This window comes from Mesocricetus auratus, unplaced genomic scaffold (assembly GCF_017639785.1).
Source record: "Mesocricetus auratus isolate SY011 unplaced genomic scaffold, BCM_Maur_2.0 Super-Scaffold_100021, whole genome shotgun sequence".
Classification (NCBI taxonomy): Eukaryota; Metazoa; Chordata; class Mammalia; order Rodentia; family Cricetidae; genus Mesocricetus; species Mesocricetus auratus.
In genome coordinates, this window is record NW_024429202.1 from 7,387,763 (window position 1) to 7,406,316 (window position 18,554).

The 18,554-nt window shown below is 55.8% G+C and overlaps 1 protein-coding gene across 1 annotated transcript in view; it reads left to right on the plus strand.

Annotated features, from left to right (window-relative positions):
* Positions 1-18,153, plus strand: part of Ttbk1 (tau tubulin kinase 1) — a 44,046-nt gene extending 25,893 nt beyond the window's left edge. Inside the window, 3 exon segments of the mRNA XM_013115060.3 lie at positions 11,506-13,061; positions 13,539-13,791; positions 13,793-18,153. Of these exon segments, the coding sequence (XP_012970514.2) occupies positions 11,506-13,061; positions 13,539-13,791; positions 13,793-14,113 (2,130 nt within the window). The 3' untranslated portion in view covers positions 14,114-18,153.
* Positions 18,154-18,554: the final 401 nt, after the last annotated feature.

Consider the following 18,554-nt stretch of genomic DNA (forward strand, 5'->3'; position numbering starts at 1 on the left):
CAAGAGCATCTTTTCCGTTTCCGAGTAGCAACCATACCAGACCCCAGTCCTAACCCTGAGCCCTTCTCAAGCCAGGCTGCTCGCTCTAGAACGTCCTCAGCCCCAGGGCTCTTTATGCCCAGGTCGCTTGGCCTTCTGCCCCGGCAGGACTTGGGGGAGGGGGCTCAGGGAGACTCCTAAAGATCAGACAGAAACACAAAGCACAAAGGTGAGGTGAGGGGCTACACAGAAGCCCCTCCCTGCTTCCGGCACTGCCCCTCCCCCTACCCTTTGCTCTGCACTCCCCTGTGACGATCCAGGTTCTTTGTTCATCTGCTTCCTAAGTCAGAAGCACCAAGTAGTTGGCCATCTGGCATTCCTCTCCTGAGTGTTCCACCACCAGGCCTGAGCAGAGTTCCACCTCAGTGACCAGATTGTCTCTGAGGTGTTCTGAGATCCCCAAGTGCCTTAAGGCTTATCAAAGATGGTGGCACTGGCTTGAGCCTCAGTGTTAGCATTATATGCACATTACTGTTTCCCAAGCTCTTAGGGATGGGGAAGTCTGTCAGTCACAAAAGGCAGCACCCGTGGGAAGGCAGGCATCCTCTAAAGCAAGGCCACCATTCGAAATGTCTGGCCCTCCAGAAGGCATCCTTCTGCACTGGCCTCTGTGGTGGAGGAATCTGTAGGTCCACCGAAGGTGACTTTGACAGAAGTGTGTCTTTGGCATGGGGCTGCTCAGACTTTTGCAAACTGCACAAGTCTCCTCTAAGCCACCTGTGTTAGACCATGGTCACGTGCAGCTGGGCGGAGCTCTTTGTGGTTAGGGGCTGGTCTCTGGCTCCAGTGTGTGGTGGGGCTAGCCGAGGGCTAGCCGAGCATCTGTAGTGGTGTCAGACCCTTTTCCTCTGTAGAATTTCCCAGAGAACAGACCAGAGTGTTTGGAGAAGTGAATGTCTGCCGGGGGCAAGCCCAGCTTCTCCAATGCCAGCTTTGCCCGTGGGCGGCACCCTCAGCCATGCCTAAGGCATGGTGTGTTCACTTGGTACTCACGCCCTGCATATAGTGGTGTCTTCCGGTATTTTATCTAGTCACCAGCACATAGAGCTTCCTATGTGCCAGGCCATGATCTGAGTACTTGACAAATTAACTCACTTGAACCTCAGACCAACCTATGAGATGGAACCCAGTGCTACTGCATTTAATGGATTGATCAGATGCTTCCCTTACAAGAGCGTGAATTAACAGGAAAGCCACCACTGCTGAGCAACAGAGGTCTTGCTCCATAGGAATCTTTAGGTGTTTTGGTCTGGGTGTTGTTTGCAGTTGGTTCCCTCTTGGAAGAGGAGAGTTGTCCCACCTTGTCATGCAATTACATCCAGATACGAGGCACCCAGAGTACTGGGGTCAGTTGAATCGCCTGGACTCTGTCTCGATCCTGTGACTACCCCCTTGGTCTCACATCGCCCCAAATACTGTGTAGCCTCACTGAGGGTTAGGTGGGCAGAGACGAAGGCACTGTAAGAAGGCAGCACTTGGATCCCTCACTTTAGTTCCTCAGGTCAGGCTCAGCGGAAATTGGCATCACTTGCGGAGCACTGACAGGGGACTTTGAGAGGGTGTCACCAACTCCTAGAGGAGGCCAAACCGTGATAGTAAATTTACTGTAAAGGAAACCCCCACTCCAGTCACTCTCCTGAGCTCAACCAGTGTTGCCACTGTCTTCCGATTTTTATATGGCCTCTCCAAATTTTTAATTATTGATCTCACACACACACACACACACACACACACACACACACACACACACACACACACCAGTTTCTGGGAAGAGCCGGTGACCTAACTTGTGTGACCCTGAGAATCCTCTGGCCTGGCCTGCAGTTCTCAAAGCAAGGCCTTCCTCAAGCCAGGCAGCAGTTTAGAAAGTCAGCAGCTGGTGGGGCATGGTGGTGGAGATGGTGTGGGTGATTGTATACGCATGCATGTGTGTGTGTGTGCGTGCGTGCGTGTGTGTGTGTGTGTGTGTGTGTGTGTGTGTGTGTGTGTTGCTGCGGTGAGCTCAGTGTGTGGGGCCATTGGATTTCTTCATTGTGAGTAGGGCAGGCCCTCCTGATAGGGCCAGTATTTTCTCAGTGAGGGCGAGTGTGTCCTGAGGACTGTAGGTCAGTGAAAGATGATGTATTAAATTCTTTATAATCAATACACACCCATACACTCAAGGCAGCTTGGGTCACAGCAATAACCACTGAGCATTCATCCCAACCACTAACCCCGAGCCCAGTAATCTCTCTAATCTCTGAATTTCTAGTTAGCAGGAAAACAAGCCCAGCACTTCCCAGTGGATCCCAAGTGGCACCTCGGAGCCAGGCTGGTCCCAGCACCCCCTTCCTACCTCTGTCCTCTGCCCTGCCTTGGTGTCTTTTTCTGGGACAGGGCGGTGCTGTCTGTCTGTTCAGGCAGGGGTAGGGGGGCCTGGGCCCCTGAGGAGGATTAGGAGTTGTGTCAGTGTTAGTGGGTGGTTTGGGGAGAAACCATGCTTGGCGAGGATGTGGCTCCCATTGGAGGTCGGGGTGCGCTGATGGGGCTGGGGACACAGATGATGTGTTCTCTGCTGTCCCCGAGTTGATGTGGCAACTGGGCTGCAAGTGTAGACAAGCGTAGGCTAATTTCTGCTGTACCTCAGTCTCCACTTAGATATGGGACACGCCTAGCAGGAGGGCAGGAGCCATGCCCACCCCATACGTCTGACATTTAAGGTATCCTTCTCCCTAAGGGAGAGAGGCCCCAAGGCTGAGGACGACCTCCCTCAGATAACCCCACACATACTCAGGGGACTTCCCAACCTGGGGGGCCCCTGAGCCCACCCAAGAAGAGGTGGGGAAGGAATTGGGGAACCTTGCTTAACCCCCTCCTCTCCCCGAGTTTTCCGGTCACTCCACCACTCGCCCCTCGGATCCTGCACAGGCTGTCGGTGGGGAGAATGACCACCCACGCACACGCACGCTCACACTGCGCAGCCTCGCCCACACTTCACCCACTCTCCGGACAGCAAACTTAGCAGCCCCGACCCAGAGCGCACCCGAGCCCCCGCCACAGGTTTCTAACTGTAAGGGTCGTCTGTTGCCCCCTCCAGCTCTGACCCGGCCCCGGGCTCCGTTGTCCCCTCCACCCCCACCGCCGTATCCGTCGCACCTCGAATGTACGTTCGGTCTTTTTAACCAGCTGCTACTTGGCGTGCCCCGGGTACCGCCGCCTCGGAGGCCCCGCCCCGCCCCGCCCCGCCCCGCGCCCGGCCTGCCCGGGACCCCAGCTCCGGCCCCCGCCCCGCCAAGCTGCCTGCTGCTAAAATTCTTCTCTTGGGTTAGCGCCCCTCGCCGTCCGCCTTCGCTCTCAGTTTTGTTCGCTTCTCCTTCCTGCCAGCTCGCGGCCGCTGGGTCCCTGACCTGGAGGCGGGCTGGGGACGAGTGCGGGACTCGCCCTGAGTGCTTCCAGGTTAGGGTGCAGACCAGGGGCGGGGGTGTGTGTGTGGGGGAGGAGCTGGCTCCAGGAGCCCGACCCCCCCAACCCGATTCCGGTTACCTCACCGCCCATAGGGCTGTCCCCACCCTTGGCCTTGCAATTGGATGCCAAAGAGCCCAGAGTTGAAGGGGGAGCCAAACTTTGAGCCTAGGTCTCTCAGAGCCACCCAACCCCACTCCCTTTTGCCCACATTCCAGTCCGCGTCCCTTGTCCCACCCATCCCGCCCACCACTAAGGGCCCTGGGGGGCTCCCCAAACTCGCCCCCACTTCCAACTCTTCCCCCGCCCCCACCCCCGAAAATAAAACTCAGGGACCAACATCTGCTTCCTTTGCACTTGCTCCGTCGTCCCCTCCCCCAGGTGGAGGAGCTTCCGGGGGGGAAGGGGCGGGTTCCAGGGCCCCTAGAGTTGACAGTATTGACGCAGAGAAGAGCTGGCCCCTGCCCCGGGAAAGGCGGGACCTAACAGAGCTCTCTCCCTACAAAGACCCCTCACCCCTTTCTGGGGATGGGGTGAAGCCAGGGATGGGAGGGTGGTTGGCAAGAAGACCCTCTCGGAGGTCTCCAGTCCCAGCCGGTTTATTCCTGAGCGCCCCTCCCTCTCATCCCAAGTCTTTCCCCAACCCCTTTTGTATCGCAATAATACTGTATTATACGCTTGCACTATTCCCTTACCCCGGCCAGCCTAAGCATGCACGAGAAACTCAAAACCACACACTCGAAGATGGGACGCTTTTTCTTTTCTCGTCTCTTTTTTCTTTCTTTCTTTTTTCTCTCCTTTTTCTCCCTCTTCCTCTCCGGGGTGCGTCCTCCTTAGTGTATATAGCGGCGTCAGGGGCCCCGGACCCGGGTAGAAAAGCATGCACTGAGCCCCCCACCCCCACCCCAGACTGCGAGTACTGTACAAATCCAACACTTGAAACCGGCACGCACACGCGCGGCGCCGCCACGGGGGTGGGACACGGACACGCACCCACGCGCACTCGGCGGCGCACGGGCGGGGGTGGGGGCGCCCCGCCGTCAGGCGCCGCTGTGCGAGGGATCTTGTGCCTTTTAAAGTCCCTGTATGTTCATGCAGACAATCCGGAGAGCTTGTGTACTACCAAATCCCGATTAAAGACGCCTTCCAGGAACCTTTGCCTTGGCCTGCTTTCTTTCACCGCCCCACTCAGGTCCGGGAGGACCTCGGCTCCGGGGACGAGCCGCAGGGTAAGGGGCTGGGGCGGCCGACCCCGCCCGAGGGACTGGGAGTGCGGAGCCGCCGGGCGGGCGGGAATTGCCGCACCCCCTCCCTGCCCTCCGCGCCTCCTTTTGTTATGCCCAGGAGTGATGGGTGGACTCAGGTCTCTGGGATCCAGCTCCGGTGGCCAACTGAACAGAGGGGAATGTGATTGCACGTCGGAGGTTAGGTCCCGCCGAGAGAGTGGGGGCCAGAATGCCAGAGACACAGCGCCAAACAGACACTGCTACTCTTCCTGTCCCCTGCTGTGACAGGACAGGACGGGTGAAGGGACGGCTCCCGTGCAGACTCAGCTCAGCTCATGGAGGCAGTGAAGGGGCTCGGACCCTAAGAAGCAGGCTGAGCAGACCGGAAACTCTCCCCCTCTGTGTCCTGACCCTCGTGTCCCTTACTCTGGCTGGGCAGGGGGCAGGAGCTAGTATACTGGCGACTCTGGCGTCGACCGGGACAGATTCTGGCTAGTGGGTGATCTCAAACCTTTCCCCCGGGCCAGTGACAGCCGCAGTTTCTACTCCCCAGGAGGTTCAGAAGCCCCTCCCCCCACTTGTCTGCTCTGGGCACTAGAGCAGATGCGGGGAGCTCGGTGAGGGAGACTCTGAGCTCTAGTCGCTTGGGTGAGGTCTGAGTGGAGCTGGCAGCCATGCTCCCACCTTCCTCTTCCCTAGTCAGAGCAGCCAGGCTTGTTGGGGGCCGGGGCTTCTCTCTTGGGTGGCAGTGGCGGAGTGCAGGGAGGGCTCTTGGCTGGACAGAAACACTCTGAGGGAGAGAGGGTAGACTGAGGCAGGTGAGTGAGGCAGATGTGAGGGAAGGGCTGCGGGTGGCCACTTGGTCTGCACGGCCTGGCATCGCTGCACTGCGTGGCTGGGTCAGGGTGGAGGAACAAGTTCTCTCAGGGCTTCGCCTTCCAGAGCAGGGGAAGGGACCTGGACATTAGGCAGTCCTGAAAGGCACAAACCCCTCTCCTGCTTAATGGGGGTGGGGGTGCCAGCTAACCCATTTACTTTTTTATTTTAATTTTAAATAGCTTGTTTTACATGTCAATCCCAGTTCCCTCTCCCGCACCCCCTCCCTCCCCCCCAGCCTCCCACCCTATTGCCTATTCCTTCCACATAGGGGATATCTAGAGTCTGTCATTTCACTCAGGGTAGGGTCCAGGCACTCCCCCTAAGAGTCCAGACTGAGAGAGCATCCCTCTTTGTGTTATGGAAACACGAGTGGGCTGGCAAAAACAGCAGAGGCAGCTGATCTGAACAGGGGAGAGCTCTTGGACCCCAGACCGACAGCTGGAAGGCCAGCATGGGACTGATCCAGACCCCCTGAATGTGAGAGTCAGTGAGGAGCCTGGGCAACCTATGGGGCCCTGGGCGTGGATCAGTGTTTATCCCTGGCAAACAAACAGACATTGTGTAATCCATTTACTTTTGTCGCTGAGTCTGTCCATACCCACAACCTTGGGACTTTGAGCTGGAGTGTGGTTTCAGAAAATGCTTGGCCGGGGTCCAGGCAAGACAGTCACCTCATGCACACTGTGTGGGCACTGGGATGAGGCGTGTAAGGTCTCAGTCATGTCACAAGTTCTCCCGGGGCTAATGAGAGACCAAGGCAATCAGTAGCAAAGGGGGACCAGGCCTGGCTATTTCCCTTCCTTGCATGTGGTGTTGAGGGAATGGATTTCAGTTCAGCCGGCTCTTCAGCTTCAGGCTTCAGGGAAAGGTGCTGGGAGCAGAGGCCTGGGGCCTTTGTTCTGAGCAGGGTCTCAGCTGGAAGGGCCTGCTTCCCCTCCAGTCATGAGACAGCCATTCCACTTTCTGCTGCATGCTGATCATCCGGGACCTGGGGCTTTAGAAGCAGTCTCACTATGGGGTCTTGTCTGATCTGGAACTCATGATATAGACCAGGCTGATCTTGCACTCACAGAGACCCCAGCCTCTGCCTCCTGAGTGCTGGGATTGAAGCTGTGCACCACCAGGGTACTTCAAATCAACAGATGAGCCTGGGAGCCTAAACAAACAAGTGAGAATCATAAAGGTTACTGTCCTGGGAGAGGTGTGTTCTCCTCCAGGCCAGCTACCCCTTGCAGGTCCTACACACACTCTCACACAGAGACATACACACACATACTCACACACACAGACATTCACACACGCTGACACAGACATACACACACACATTCACACACAGACATTTCATACACAGACATCTCATACACACACAGACATTCACACACATGCTCACACAGACATACACACAGACACACACGTTCACACACACACTCACACACAGACATTCACACACGCTCACACAGACATACACACACTCACATACACAAACATACTCACACAGACATTCACACATGTTCACACACACAGACATTCACACACGCTCACACACACATACACACACTCATACACAAGCATACTCACACACAGACATACACACAGACATTCACACATGTTCACACACACACACACACTCACACACAGACATTCACACATGCTCACACAGACATACACACACAGACACATACACAGCTGGGATGCAGTCTGCTCACTGTGCAGTCCCTCCCACAGTTTCCTCAGGCTACCATGGCCAAGCACACAAGTGTCCAGAGGGACGTAGCAGACTGGAGATTAAGAGAGCAAATAGCTCACTGGGCATCCCAGGAGAGGCATGGAGAGTACTGTGCTCCTATCTGAAGAGGGGGCTACTTCTAGCAGGACAGTAGGTGGATTTAAACCAAACCCAGTGTACCCAGGCTACTGGGTGTTGTGTAGAGGTTCAGGACTTGGCCAGGTGTGGGAGAAAAGCTGGTTCTAACAGAAATGTCCAAGGCCTGAGAAATGGGATACAAGTCAGCCGCTGTTCAGTAGAGCGATACTGGGGGCTAGCTTTCAGGGCTGTCTATGCTGAGCAGGTGGGGCTGTGGCTGGGTGGGAGGGCATGAGTGACGCTCCCAAGTGTCTTCCTGTCCTTGGCTGTCCCTGCATTCGCCCAGCCCACGATCCCCATCACCACTTAAAGCTGCCTTGTCCGCTCCGCCAGTCGTTTTCCGTAGCTGTAACACTGGCAAGGCACATCAGCAGTGGCACAGCACACAGTAGGTACCTTAATGTTTGCAGGAAGAATGAAAATATAGCGTGGAAAAAGAAAAAGAAAACAACTCCCGGGGACTTCGACAGAGATGTAAAGAGGACAAAGTTCTAAAGTAACTTCTAGACCATCAGAGGTCCCTTTGGGGGCCCAGGCTGCCCTGTCTCTGCACACGTGTTTGCACAACAGAGTGCATACGGGTGTGGAGGTCAAGGTCAAGGTCAGGTATCTTTCGCTACCACTTTCCACTTTATTTTTCAAATAAAAAAACCCCAGATTTGTTTCTTATGTGCAGGAGTGTTTGCCTGCATGTATGCCTGTGCATCGTGTGTGCCTGAGGCCCATGGAGGTCAGAAGACCCGGTCAGATCGCCCGGAACTGGAACTGTGGATGGCTGTGAGCCACCACGAGAGAGCTATGCACCAACCCAGGTCCTCTGCAAGAGCAACAAGTTCTCTTAACTCCCGAGCCGTCTCTCCAGACCCTCCACCTTATTTTTTGAGACAGGGTCTCTCTCTGAATCTAGAACTCATCAGTTGGTTAGACTGATTGCTCAGCTAGCTAGGGAAATTTCCCTATCTCCTCCCCCAGGCAAGTGCCTCTGCAAGCTGGCTTTTTACTTGGGCACTGGCGAGCTGAATGAACTCAGGTCCCCATGTTTGTGCGGGAAGCACATGACCACTAGGTCATATCCCCCCCACCACCACTGCCCTTTTTGGTGTTTTTGAGACAGTCTCACCGGCTGTCCTTGAATTCACTGTGTAGTCCAGGCTGACGGAAGGCTCACAGCAATCTCCTGCCTCAGTGTCTTCCGTGTTAGGGTTACAGGAATGTGCAGCCACACCAGCTGCAGACTGTCCGGTGCTCTTCCTCCCACGCCTACGCTGAGTCCTCTCAGACAGTGCATGGGGGAAAGGTTGTGGATGCTGAGGAGGGGACATCACCAGTTCAAAGGGTGCTCAGCCTTGAGATGCCTGTCCTATTCTCTGCCAGCCTCAGAGCTAGGTGCGCTGAAGCTGGCGGGCGGGCATGTCCTTTGCCTACTCCAGAAGTCAGGGAAGGGATAGATCTGCCAGCCAGCCAGGGTGAGCAGAGCAAGGGGCGGGGCAAATACTCTGAGCTGTCTGCAGGCCTGTTGTTTATGTCTGGGGCTTTTGTGCAGTGTGCATTATGCCCGGTTCTTCTCCTGCATAGAGATCCCTTGTTCCACTCAAATAATTGCATGTACCTGACCCATGAGCTTTTAGTGTATAGTCTAGCAACCAGGGCACTTTGTGTGTGTGTGTGTGTGTGTGTGTGTGTGTGTGTGTGTGTGTGTGTGTGTTGGAGATCCACCTTAGGCATCATTCCTGAGCAGTCCACTTTGTTTTCTGAGACAGGGTCTTTCACTAGGGTCTGGGATTTACAGATTAGGCTAGGCTGGCTGACTAGTGAGCTCCAGAAACCTACCTGTCTTTGCTACCCTGGCACCGGGATTACAAGCACATAGCACACACCTGGTTCAAACATAGGTGGCAAACACTTTACCAACTGAACCATCTGCCCTCAGCCCCTAGCCCCCCCTTTTAAAAACAATTAATTAAAATATAATTACATTATTTCCCCCTTCCCTTTCCTTCCTCCAGTTCCTCCCATATCTCACCTTACTCTCTTAAATTGATGGCCTAGTTTCTTTGATTATTATTCACACACACACACACACACGTGCACACACGAATATATAAATACAAGCTGAGTTCATTTTGCATTGCCTGTGTGTGTGAGTTCAGGGCTGACTGCCTTGCATTAGACAGGTGAGTGAGGGAGCTGATCCCTGGGAAAGAGCAATTCTCCTCTCTCCCTGTCCTTAGTTGTCTACAATCCTGTGTTTAGGGGTGGACCGCCATGACGCGCTCTCATTTTAAAAACATTCTCAGATAGCCCAGGTTGGCCTCGAATTCACTCTTTATAACTCTTCTTTCCAAGTGTGTGCAAGTGTGTGTCACAGCAGGTGGTTAAGGACCGAGAGAGAGAGAGAGAGAGAGAGAGAGAGACAGAGAGACAGAGACAGAGACAGAGACAGAGACAGAGACAGAGACAGAGACAGAGACACAGAGAGAGAGAGACAGAGGCAGAGAGACAGAGAGACAGAGACAGACAGAGAGAGACACAGAGAGAGACAGAGACAGAGACACAGAGAGACAGACAGAGACAGAGAGACAGAGACAGAGACACAGAGAGACAGACAGAGACAGAGAGACAGAGACAGACAGAGAGAGACAGAGAGACACAGAAACAGAGACAGAGAGAGAGAGAGACAGAGAGAGAGGTGAACGCATAGAGGGGTCTGGCAAACAGGTAGAAAGGAAAGCTGATGGGCAGAAGGCTCTAGAGAAGAGATGTTGAAAGACTACAAGGATTGTCCTGTGAGTGGAGGCGCCCAAGTGTGAGGCGCACGGCTCTCCCAGGGAAACGCTGATAACACTGAATGGCTAGGACATAGGTGGGGCAGGGCCATGGGTGCTTGAGCACTTGAGGCTGAGGTAGGGAGGGAGAAGGGAGGAGACAAGGTGGGGGTGAGAGATGGCTCCTGCGCCAAGCCGAGGATGGGGACTGTCACGTGAGCCCCGTGATGAGCGGCAGAGAGACACAAATGGGATCTGAGTTTTAGGAAGTTCAGTCGGGCAGTTGTAGGAAAGATGACTGGCACTTAGGGCCTGAGACAACAGGGTAGCGGCTGTGGAATACTAGGCAGGCAGGAAAAAGTTCCTGAAGCCCTCAGGGAGCAGACACTGAGATGATTATGTAGGACGGTGATGTGGGAGGTGACAGAATTATTTCCCCTTTCAGGCTTCTGGTTTGGATAGACTGTGTCCTGTTGGTTTAGGAAGACAGAGGCCCAGTGTGTTAAAAAAATAAAGTGCTGAGCACTGAGCACCCCCTACACACTGGAGCAAAGCCATGTCAACCGGATAGGCCCAATGTAGTGCTGTCTGGGGTGCTGACAGAAGGAACCAAGAAGTGCAGGAGACTGTCAGTCAGTTCTGCCGAGGAGACTGGGCCTCTCTAGGCTACAAGGGAGGCGACAGAAAGGACCCAGGGGGAGTCTTACAGCAGAAAGGTGTTCAGCCATGATGGGATTGTGATGCCAAGGGCTCCACACACACCTTCAAAGACAAATTAACTGAGCTCCTGGGAGAGCAGACTGAGTAAAGTTCTCACTGACGCCGGGCAAGGACAGGAAGAAGGTGGTGCTCCAGCGACCTGTTTGCACTCCAGCGTGGGAGGACTTCCCTCACGGGGCCTCGTGGTCCTGGATAGCAGTTACAGAGGCTCTGCCTGGCTGGAGGGGATAAGACTCACATCTGTGAGGACAGTGAGCCCCAGAAAGTGCCTCAGCCCTCCTGTCTGGTCGCCTACAGAAGGGTTTTCTGAGATGCTACCAGTCATACCCTAAAGTTGGTGAGGGGAGGAGAGGGCAGGGAGAGAGTGGAGCCACTGGGATCTGACCCTCAGGATGCCCTGAGCCGTACTAGGGGCCAGGGATCATTCTAGGACCAGAGGACACGGCAATAACAAAACAGACCCGTTATCTACCGACCTGGTGGTGGGGTCTCCCAGCTTAGGGTACAGGTGAGGCCTCTTGGGGTCCAGGAGGGTGGGTGACCTCAGTGGGTCCCTGTGTGTCCCTTACAGGTGTTCTCGGTGGCGCCCCCGTTTGAGGTGAATGGCCTTCCACGAGCAGTGCCTCTGGGCTTGCCCTACCAGGACTTCAAGAGAGACGCCTCTGATTACGGAGAACGGGCACGGCTGCTCACCAGAGTCCGGAGGGTGGGCTTCTCACACATGCTGCTCACCACCGCACAGGTCCCACTGACTCCCTTCCAGCCTCAGGCCAATGGGAAGGAGGGAGAGGAGGAGGAGGAGGAGGAAGATGAAGAAGAAGAGGAGGAGGAGGAGGAGGAAGAGGAGGAGGAGGAAGAGGAGGAGGAAGAAGAGGAGGAGGGCGAGGCAGGGGCCCTTGGGGAGGTGCTGGGGCCCCGAAGCCTCTCTAGCAGTGAGGGGAGTGAGCGGAGCACTGAGCGGAGCCAGGAGGGCGCCCCGTCCACACTGCTGGCTGATGACCAGAGAGACACCAGGGGCCGGGCCTCCATGGCTGATGGGGACCTGGAGCCCGAGGAAGGCTCCAAAACGCTGGTGCTCGTCTCCCCTGGCGACGTGAAGAAGTCGCCAGTCACTGCCGAACTGGCCCCTGACCCTGACCTGGGCACCCTGGCTGCGCTCACCCCTCAGCATGAGCAGCCGCAGCCTACAGGAAGCCAGCTGGATGTGTCAGAGCCAGGCACTCTGTCCTCTGTCCTGAAGTCCGAACCCAAGCCCTCAGGACCTGGAACAGGGCTAGGGGCTGGGCTGGTGGCTGCTGGTGGAGCCGGGGCAGTCACCTCCTCACCCTTCACCAAAGTCGAGAGGACCTTTGTTCACATTGCAGAGAAAACCCACCTCAATGTCATGTCTTCTGGGGGGCAGGCCTCCAGACCGGAGGGGTCTGGCACCGGGGGCGAGCTGGGCCTGGAGATGCTCTCTGAGGGGGGCGCTGCAGAGGAGAGGGGCCCAGTGCCTCTGGAGAATGGCATGGCTTTGTCAGGGCTGGATGGAACTGAGACGGAGAGTTGTGCCCTGTCTGGCCCTCCTGGGGAAACACCCTCAGAAGTGGTCACAGACTCATTGCCCAATGGCCCAGCCCTTGCCGACGGGCCGGCTCCAGCAACCCCACTGGAGCCAGTCACCAAGAAAGGGACCGCTATCTCCCCCAGCCGCCATGCTATGCCAGGTTCTCGCCCCAGGAGCCGTATTCCTGTCTTGTTGTCCGAAGAGGACACAGGCTCAGAGCCTTCGGGCTCACTGTCGGCCAAAGAACGGTGGAGCAAGAGGGCTAGGCCACAGCAGGACCTGGCGCGGCTGGTGATGGAGAAGAGGCAGGGTCGCTTGTTGCTGAGGCTGGCCTCGGGAGCCTCGTCCTCCTCTAGTGAGGAGCAGCGCCGTGCCTCTGAGACACTCTCTGGCACCGGCTCTGAGGAGGACACACCTGCCTCAGAGCCCACAGCAGCCTTGCCTAGGAAGGTGGGGCGGGCAGCGACCACCCGGAGCCGGATTCCCCGCCCCATCGGTGTGTCCGCATCTGCAGAAGGACAGCAACTTCCTGGCAGGCCCCATGGTGCGGCCTCCGCATCTGACCTGGCCATCACCAGCAGGTGAGAAACTCTACCAGGACACCCTCTCCCATCTCCCTTCTGGGTACTGTATTACTTGTGTCTGCTTTGTCACCGGGCTCAAGGGAACAAGAACAGCATGCTTGGAGGGGATATGGTGAGGCTGGTGTCGGGGAAGCTGCTGGGAACCAGCAGTACCACACGGTCCCTGGTATGCCATGGGACATCTGAAACCAAAGGGTAAAACCTTGGGTGTCCAGTACCCGGCATGAACTAGTTTTTGTATTGATATTAACATAAGCACATTCTAGATTAGAACGCAAAACCCTCCAGTCATAGCCCAAAAGGCCCCGCACTGCAGGATGGAACCTCAGGCCTGTTTATCCATCTGTCTGGCCTCTTCCATCTTACCCATCTTTGATGGCACACATCTCTACGGCTCAATGCTCAAAGACATTCTGAAAATGTCCCCTTGTCCCCCACCCCTGCCCTTTTCTCTTGCCCTCTGCCCCTCAGCAGGCTCCAGCTGCAGAAGCCCTCAGGGTCGACAACTACTGCTGACCTCCGTCCCAAACACTCCGCGAGCCGGGGTCCTGGCCCAGGTCGTGCCCAAGTCTCCAGGTCTGCAGCGCCCCGCAGTCCCGGCCTCCCCGCCTCCACCGCGCGCCACCCCAGCGGGTCCCCGCGGAGCCAGTCCCTGTCCCGCAAAGAGAGCTCCTCCCCATCGCATCAAGCCCGATCCGGCGTCCCTCCACCTCGGGGGGGTCCTCCAGGCCAGATCTCAGCCCGAGGCCTCCCCAGGGGCCCCCAAGAAAGGACCCAGGGGGAAACAACAGCAGACTCAACGCGCAGCAACCAAAGGCCGGGGGGGCGGTCTCGGAGGGCCGGCCCGGGACCAGATAATGACACCCGCCCGCGGCTCTCTGCGGCGCCCCCTACCCTCACCCCGGTCCCCACCCGCAGCCGGCCACACTGGAGCAGCTTCCAGCACAGCCTTACGCGCCCGCGCGCCACCGCGGCCCCAGCTTCCTGCCTGCACCCGCCAGGACGCACGTGAGCACATGTTGCGCCCTGCAGCCCAGCCAGCCCACTGACCCCGAGGGTACCCTCGGCTCTTCTCTCTGCGTCCTCCCTCCCTCCCACTGCCCTTCTGCAGGGACAAGCTCACAGCAGATCCTCCGCCCCGGGAAGGCTCAGTCAGACGTGTAGGGCCCGGCCCCTTCACCCACTAGGTCTTGGCTGATCTCTGCGTCCCACATCCAAGGGGCTTCCATCTGCTTACACCTCCTGCGGCTCACCTTGTCCTCATCCTCATCTTCTTCAGCCTCCAACCCTACCCAACTGGAGAAACAGCCTCAAATTCCAGAAGTGTGCAAGCTCGGGCCTGCCCAGACTCCTAGAAGCTGTGGTGGCCGTGGAAAGCCAAGCTAGAATTGGGGAAGTGGGACCCAGGGGTGAATGGCTTATTAGGCTTAAGGGACATCTCTAATCTGGCTAAAGTCAGCTCTATGAGAGGTACAGGACTTACGATTCTTCAGAGGGCCTTGAGTTGCTCCCCTTGTCTCTGGGGAACAGAAATACCTTTCCTGAATAGGGTCGAATGGGGCCTCAGGAGGCGCAGCTGCCTCCCTGGGCAAGGGTGTCCCAGTGGGAATTTGGAAAGGGGCTTTAAAAAGGTTAGTCACTTCCCTGGTCCTACAGTCTAGCACTCAGGACCCCTTACCATCAGGAAGTCCTTCCTGAAATCTAACCTCAGTTCTGCATACTGTTCAGTCAACTCTCCTCTCTCAGCATCCCACACAGGTGGAGTGACTGGTTATCACCTTCTCGGTGTTGTTCATTTGAAGGTTCGGGAACTCTGTTCTGGTCATGGTGCCATCTCTGCTGTGGGCAATGGGCTGGCTCAGGCGTCATCCCCCTAAGCGGGCAGAGGAGGCAGGATGAGGCAGAAGGCCCTTCTCACTTTAGATTCTGTGTGATGCCAGCTGGTGTCCACCCTCCCCCTCCCCAGTTCACCCGGGCTCTCTTCCTCTGAGCCCGCCCACACAGCTGAGCTGCTCTGAGCCTGAAGTGAGGCCTCCTTCTGCATTTCGGCTTCTGCAAAGCTCGCCCACCTCATCAGGAGCCTCAGCTGCTAACATCTGGGGCAAGCAGTGCCCTGGCTGCAGATGGGACAGACAGCCCTCTTATCTGGGACAGGGACTCCCTGCAGGCCTCCTATAAAGCACTCAGCCTCCATCCCCTGCTCTGGCCCTTGTATCCTTCCCTGAGCCACAGAGAGCGAACCAAGACATTCAGGCCACAAGGAGGAGGAAAGGCCTCAGCACACCAGCCGTCTGGCCACAGCTGCCCCCAGGATGACTGACTGACTGACTGACTGACTGCTGACTGACTGGGAGCGGCTTGGTGCCAGCTAACTCCTCACGGAGAGTCAGAGGGTCTGGGCAGTTGCTTCCATGCCAAGAAGGCAGCTCTATAGACCAGCCCTGGGAGGACACCAGGGTGGATTGTCTTTGAGGTCTATCCCACACTAATGCAGAAGCTCCCAGAACACTCAGGAAACCTCTCTGGATTCAGTTATCTTTGTCACCCCGAGGCCCCCTCTCATTGCCCTCTAGTCTAGCAGAGGGGTAGAGGGTTCCCTTCCTCCCACCCAGAGCTTTTATGAACGACAATCAGCTCATGCCAGGTGGGGACCAGGGCATGACCCCTAGTGCCCAGGCCCTGGGCCTGCTCCTTGCCACCAACCGAACCGTGAATGTAGGCCCCCTCAGTCTCTCTTCTGCTGTAGGACCAACGGCGCCCTGGTTTGGAGATGGGGGCCTGAGGAAGCCCCAGGCTCACCCACGCAGCTTCACCCAGCACTTGAGCTGGTACAGATGCAAAACCCAGCCTGCCCTTGGGATTCCAGACTCCACAGGGCTCCAACTGACCTCAGGCCTCCAAGTCAACAGTGTCATCATGCTAGGAGGGAGGAGGGACAGAGGACCAGGAGGGGACGAAGGGGTTCCTCTCTCCAGGAAGGAACCGGGGCAGAGGAAGCACCTTCCCGCTGCCCCACCCAGCTGCAGCCCTTTCCAGGAGAATCAGCCAGCCCTGCCCTGGGCCCTTAGGCCCCACCCCCCCTCTTTGGGAGTGTCACACTACCACCACCATCCCTCATGTCCCCATCCGCCTGCTTCTGTCACCAGTCAGATGTGAGGTGTGTTCACCTTAATGCGCCTTCCCCCCCCCCCAGCTGTCCCAGTGCCTCCTGAGGGGCCTGGCTGGCTCAGTCTTCTCAGCCCCTTGGGTAGGTGTTGGGGGACAGCGAGCTGCCCTCCCCCGTCCCTGGGAAGCAACAGAAGAATGTTTACATGCCAAACAGAATGTAACAGCCCTTGGCCACCCTGCCAGTCACTGCATGGCCTCTGCCCGCCCTGTGCCTGCCCATGCCCCTGACACCAACACCTCGGAAGTTGCTGTCACAACCAGATGGGGGTCTCACAAGGGAAGTAGCCATTACACCATTAAAAAGCCTGTGGACCTTTCTGTTGGCCTGGACTCTTTTTCCCCTTAGGGAGGGCAGGGCAAAGCCTGGCCCCTGAGGGCTGGACAGGAAGGAAGATACAGGACGGTGCCAAGCGGGCTGAGATGTCATCCCCACCGAGGAGGAAAAGGAGGCTCAGGTCTGGTACAGGTGATATGTTCAGGGTCCTAACAGAAGAAAGGCAAAACTGGACGTGGCTCCTTGGTTGTTTTTGCTGAAGGCTGTAGACTCTCCATTCGCCTGGCCCAGAGAGGAAAGAAGCAAAACCATCGTTGCCCTAAAGGAAGCAGCCAGCAGTGAGTGTGGGAGGCAGACGGCGCGGCAGCCCACCCGGCCCTGCCTCTGACCGGCCCTCTGCACATCTGCAAGTTTACCCTGTAGCACCGCAGAGGCCTGCCTGCAAATCTGAAGCCCAAGAAGTTGTGAAAACAGTGAGCGTTTGCCTTGGATGGTACAGGTTCATTTGCTACCAAAGCCCAACAGAAAAGCCAGGCGTGGGGGCCTCAGGCCTGTAGTCCTAGTAACCACAGGACGTAAAGCAGGGGGATTTTTTTTTGAAAGTTCAAGGCCAGCCTGGACTACCCAGTAAATTCAAGGCTAACCTAGGCTAAATGTAAGACTGTCTCAAAAAAGAAAAAAAAGCCATGGCAAGCTGTTTATATTCATTAATTTCACTTATACATGTTTTCAGTGGAATGAAAACGTTTTTTGAGACAAGGTTTTGCCAGGTGGCACAGGCTGGCCTCAAATGTGCCGTCCTCCTGCTTCAGCCTCCCAAGTGCTGGGATCACAGGTGTGTTCCATGATGCTTAGTTACATGGCGATATTAATGTCTTTGATTAAGAGACACTGCTCTTGACCCTATTTATAATATATGGACTATGCATGGAATTACTTTCCTTCCTTAAAAAAAGTATTTCATCTATCTTGTGATGGCAATGGTTTGAGTAAGAGACTGTGGACCAGGAAAATAACGGACACAAGGACAATCTTAATGGCCATTGGTCGGGGTGGTCAGCAAAGCAAGGTGCAGGCACATACAAGGACTCTGCTGCGCCCCCCCCAGACTCAAGATGAGGGAGGGGCTCATGTTTCTACTGGTCGCAGTTTGTGAGACCATGAGGCTCTTGGAACAGCAAGGCATCTGTGGCCCTACAGGGGGCAGTCTGGGTGAGGGGAAGTTTCCATGGGGCGAGACAGGAAGTACTCTTTGTAGACTGAATCCTAATTCATCATAAGCGAGTCTTTTCATTTAGTGGACGACAGTTTCTCTCCCAGGCCTGGCTCTGGGTCACACCTGGGAAGTGAGACCATCCAGAAAGTCCACTCTCCCATCCTGGGGGGCTGCTCCCGGCTCTCCAGAACCTCGGCCTCTAACTTGAATGCCAGTGGGCTCTTTCTCTTTCCTTCTCGTTTAACATGTCCAGAGCAGGACATACTTGTAGTAAATGCTAAAAGCATATCAAATACAGACAACCCCTGTGCATGACCCTGACCACTGAGAGACTTGTGTGTACCATCACGGACCTTTTTTATGTTTATAATAATGCCTATCTCTCTCTGTCCATATATATTTCTTATAAATAAAAGAGGAGCGTATTATAACTACTGTCCAGGAATGTGACTTTTATTACCAACAGCATGCACTAGAATAGATTTCCTCCTCATCCTGTGACGCCAGGATCAAATCCAGAGTCTTGTGAATGCTAGGCAAGTGCTCTCCTACTGAGCAGTGTCTAACTTCACTGTTTCAAAATTGTTATTATTAATTTATAAAATATGCTGGGCGGCGATGTTGAGCGCCTTTTACCCTAGCACTCCAGAGATAGAGCAGGGGAATCTCTGAGTTCAGGGCCAGCCTGGTCTGCAGAGTGAGTTCCAGGACAGCCAGGGCTACACAGAGAAACAGAGTCATGAAAAACCAAAACCAAAACATGTAAACATACATATTTGTATATATTAAATTATACAGTATATAAGTGCGCACGCGTGTGTGTGTGTGTGTG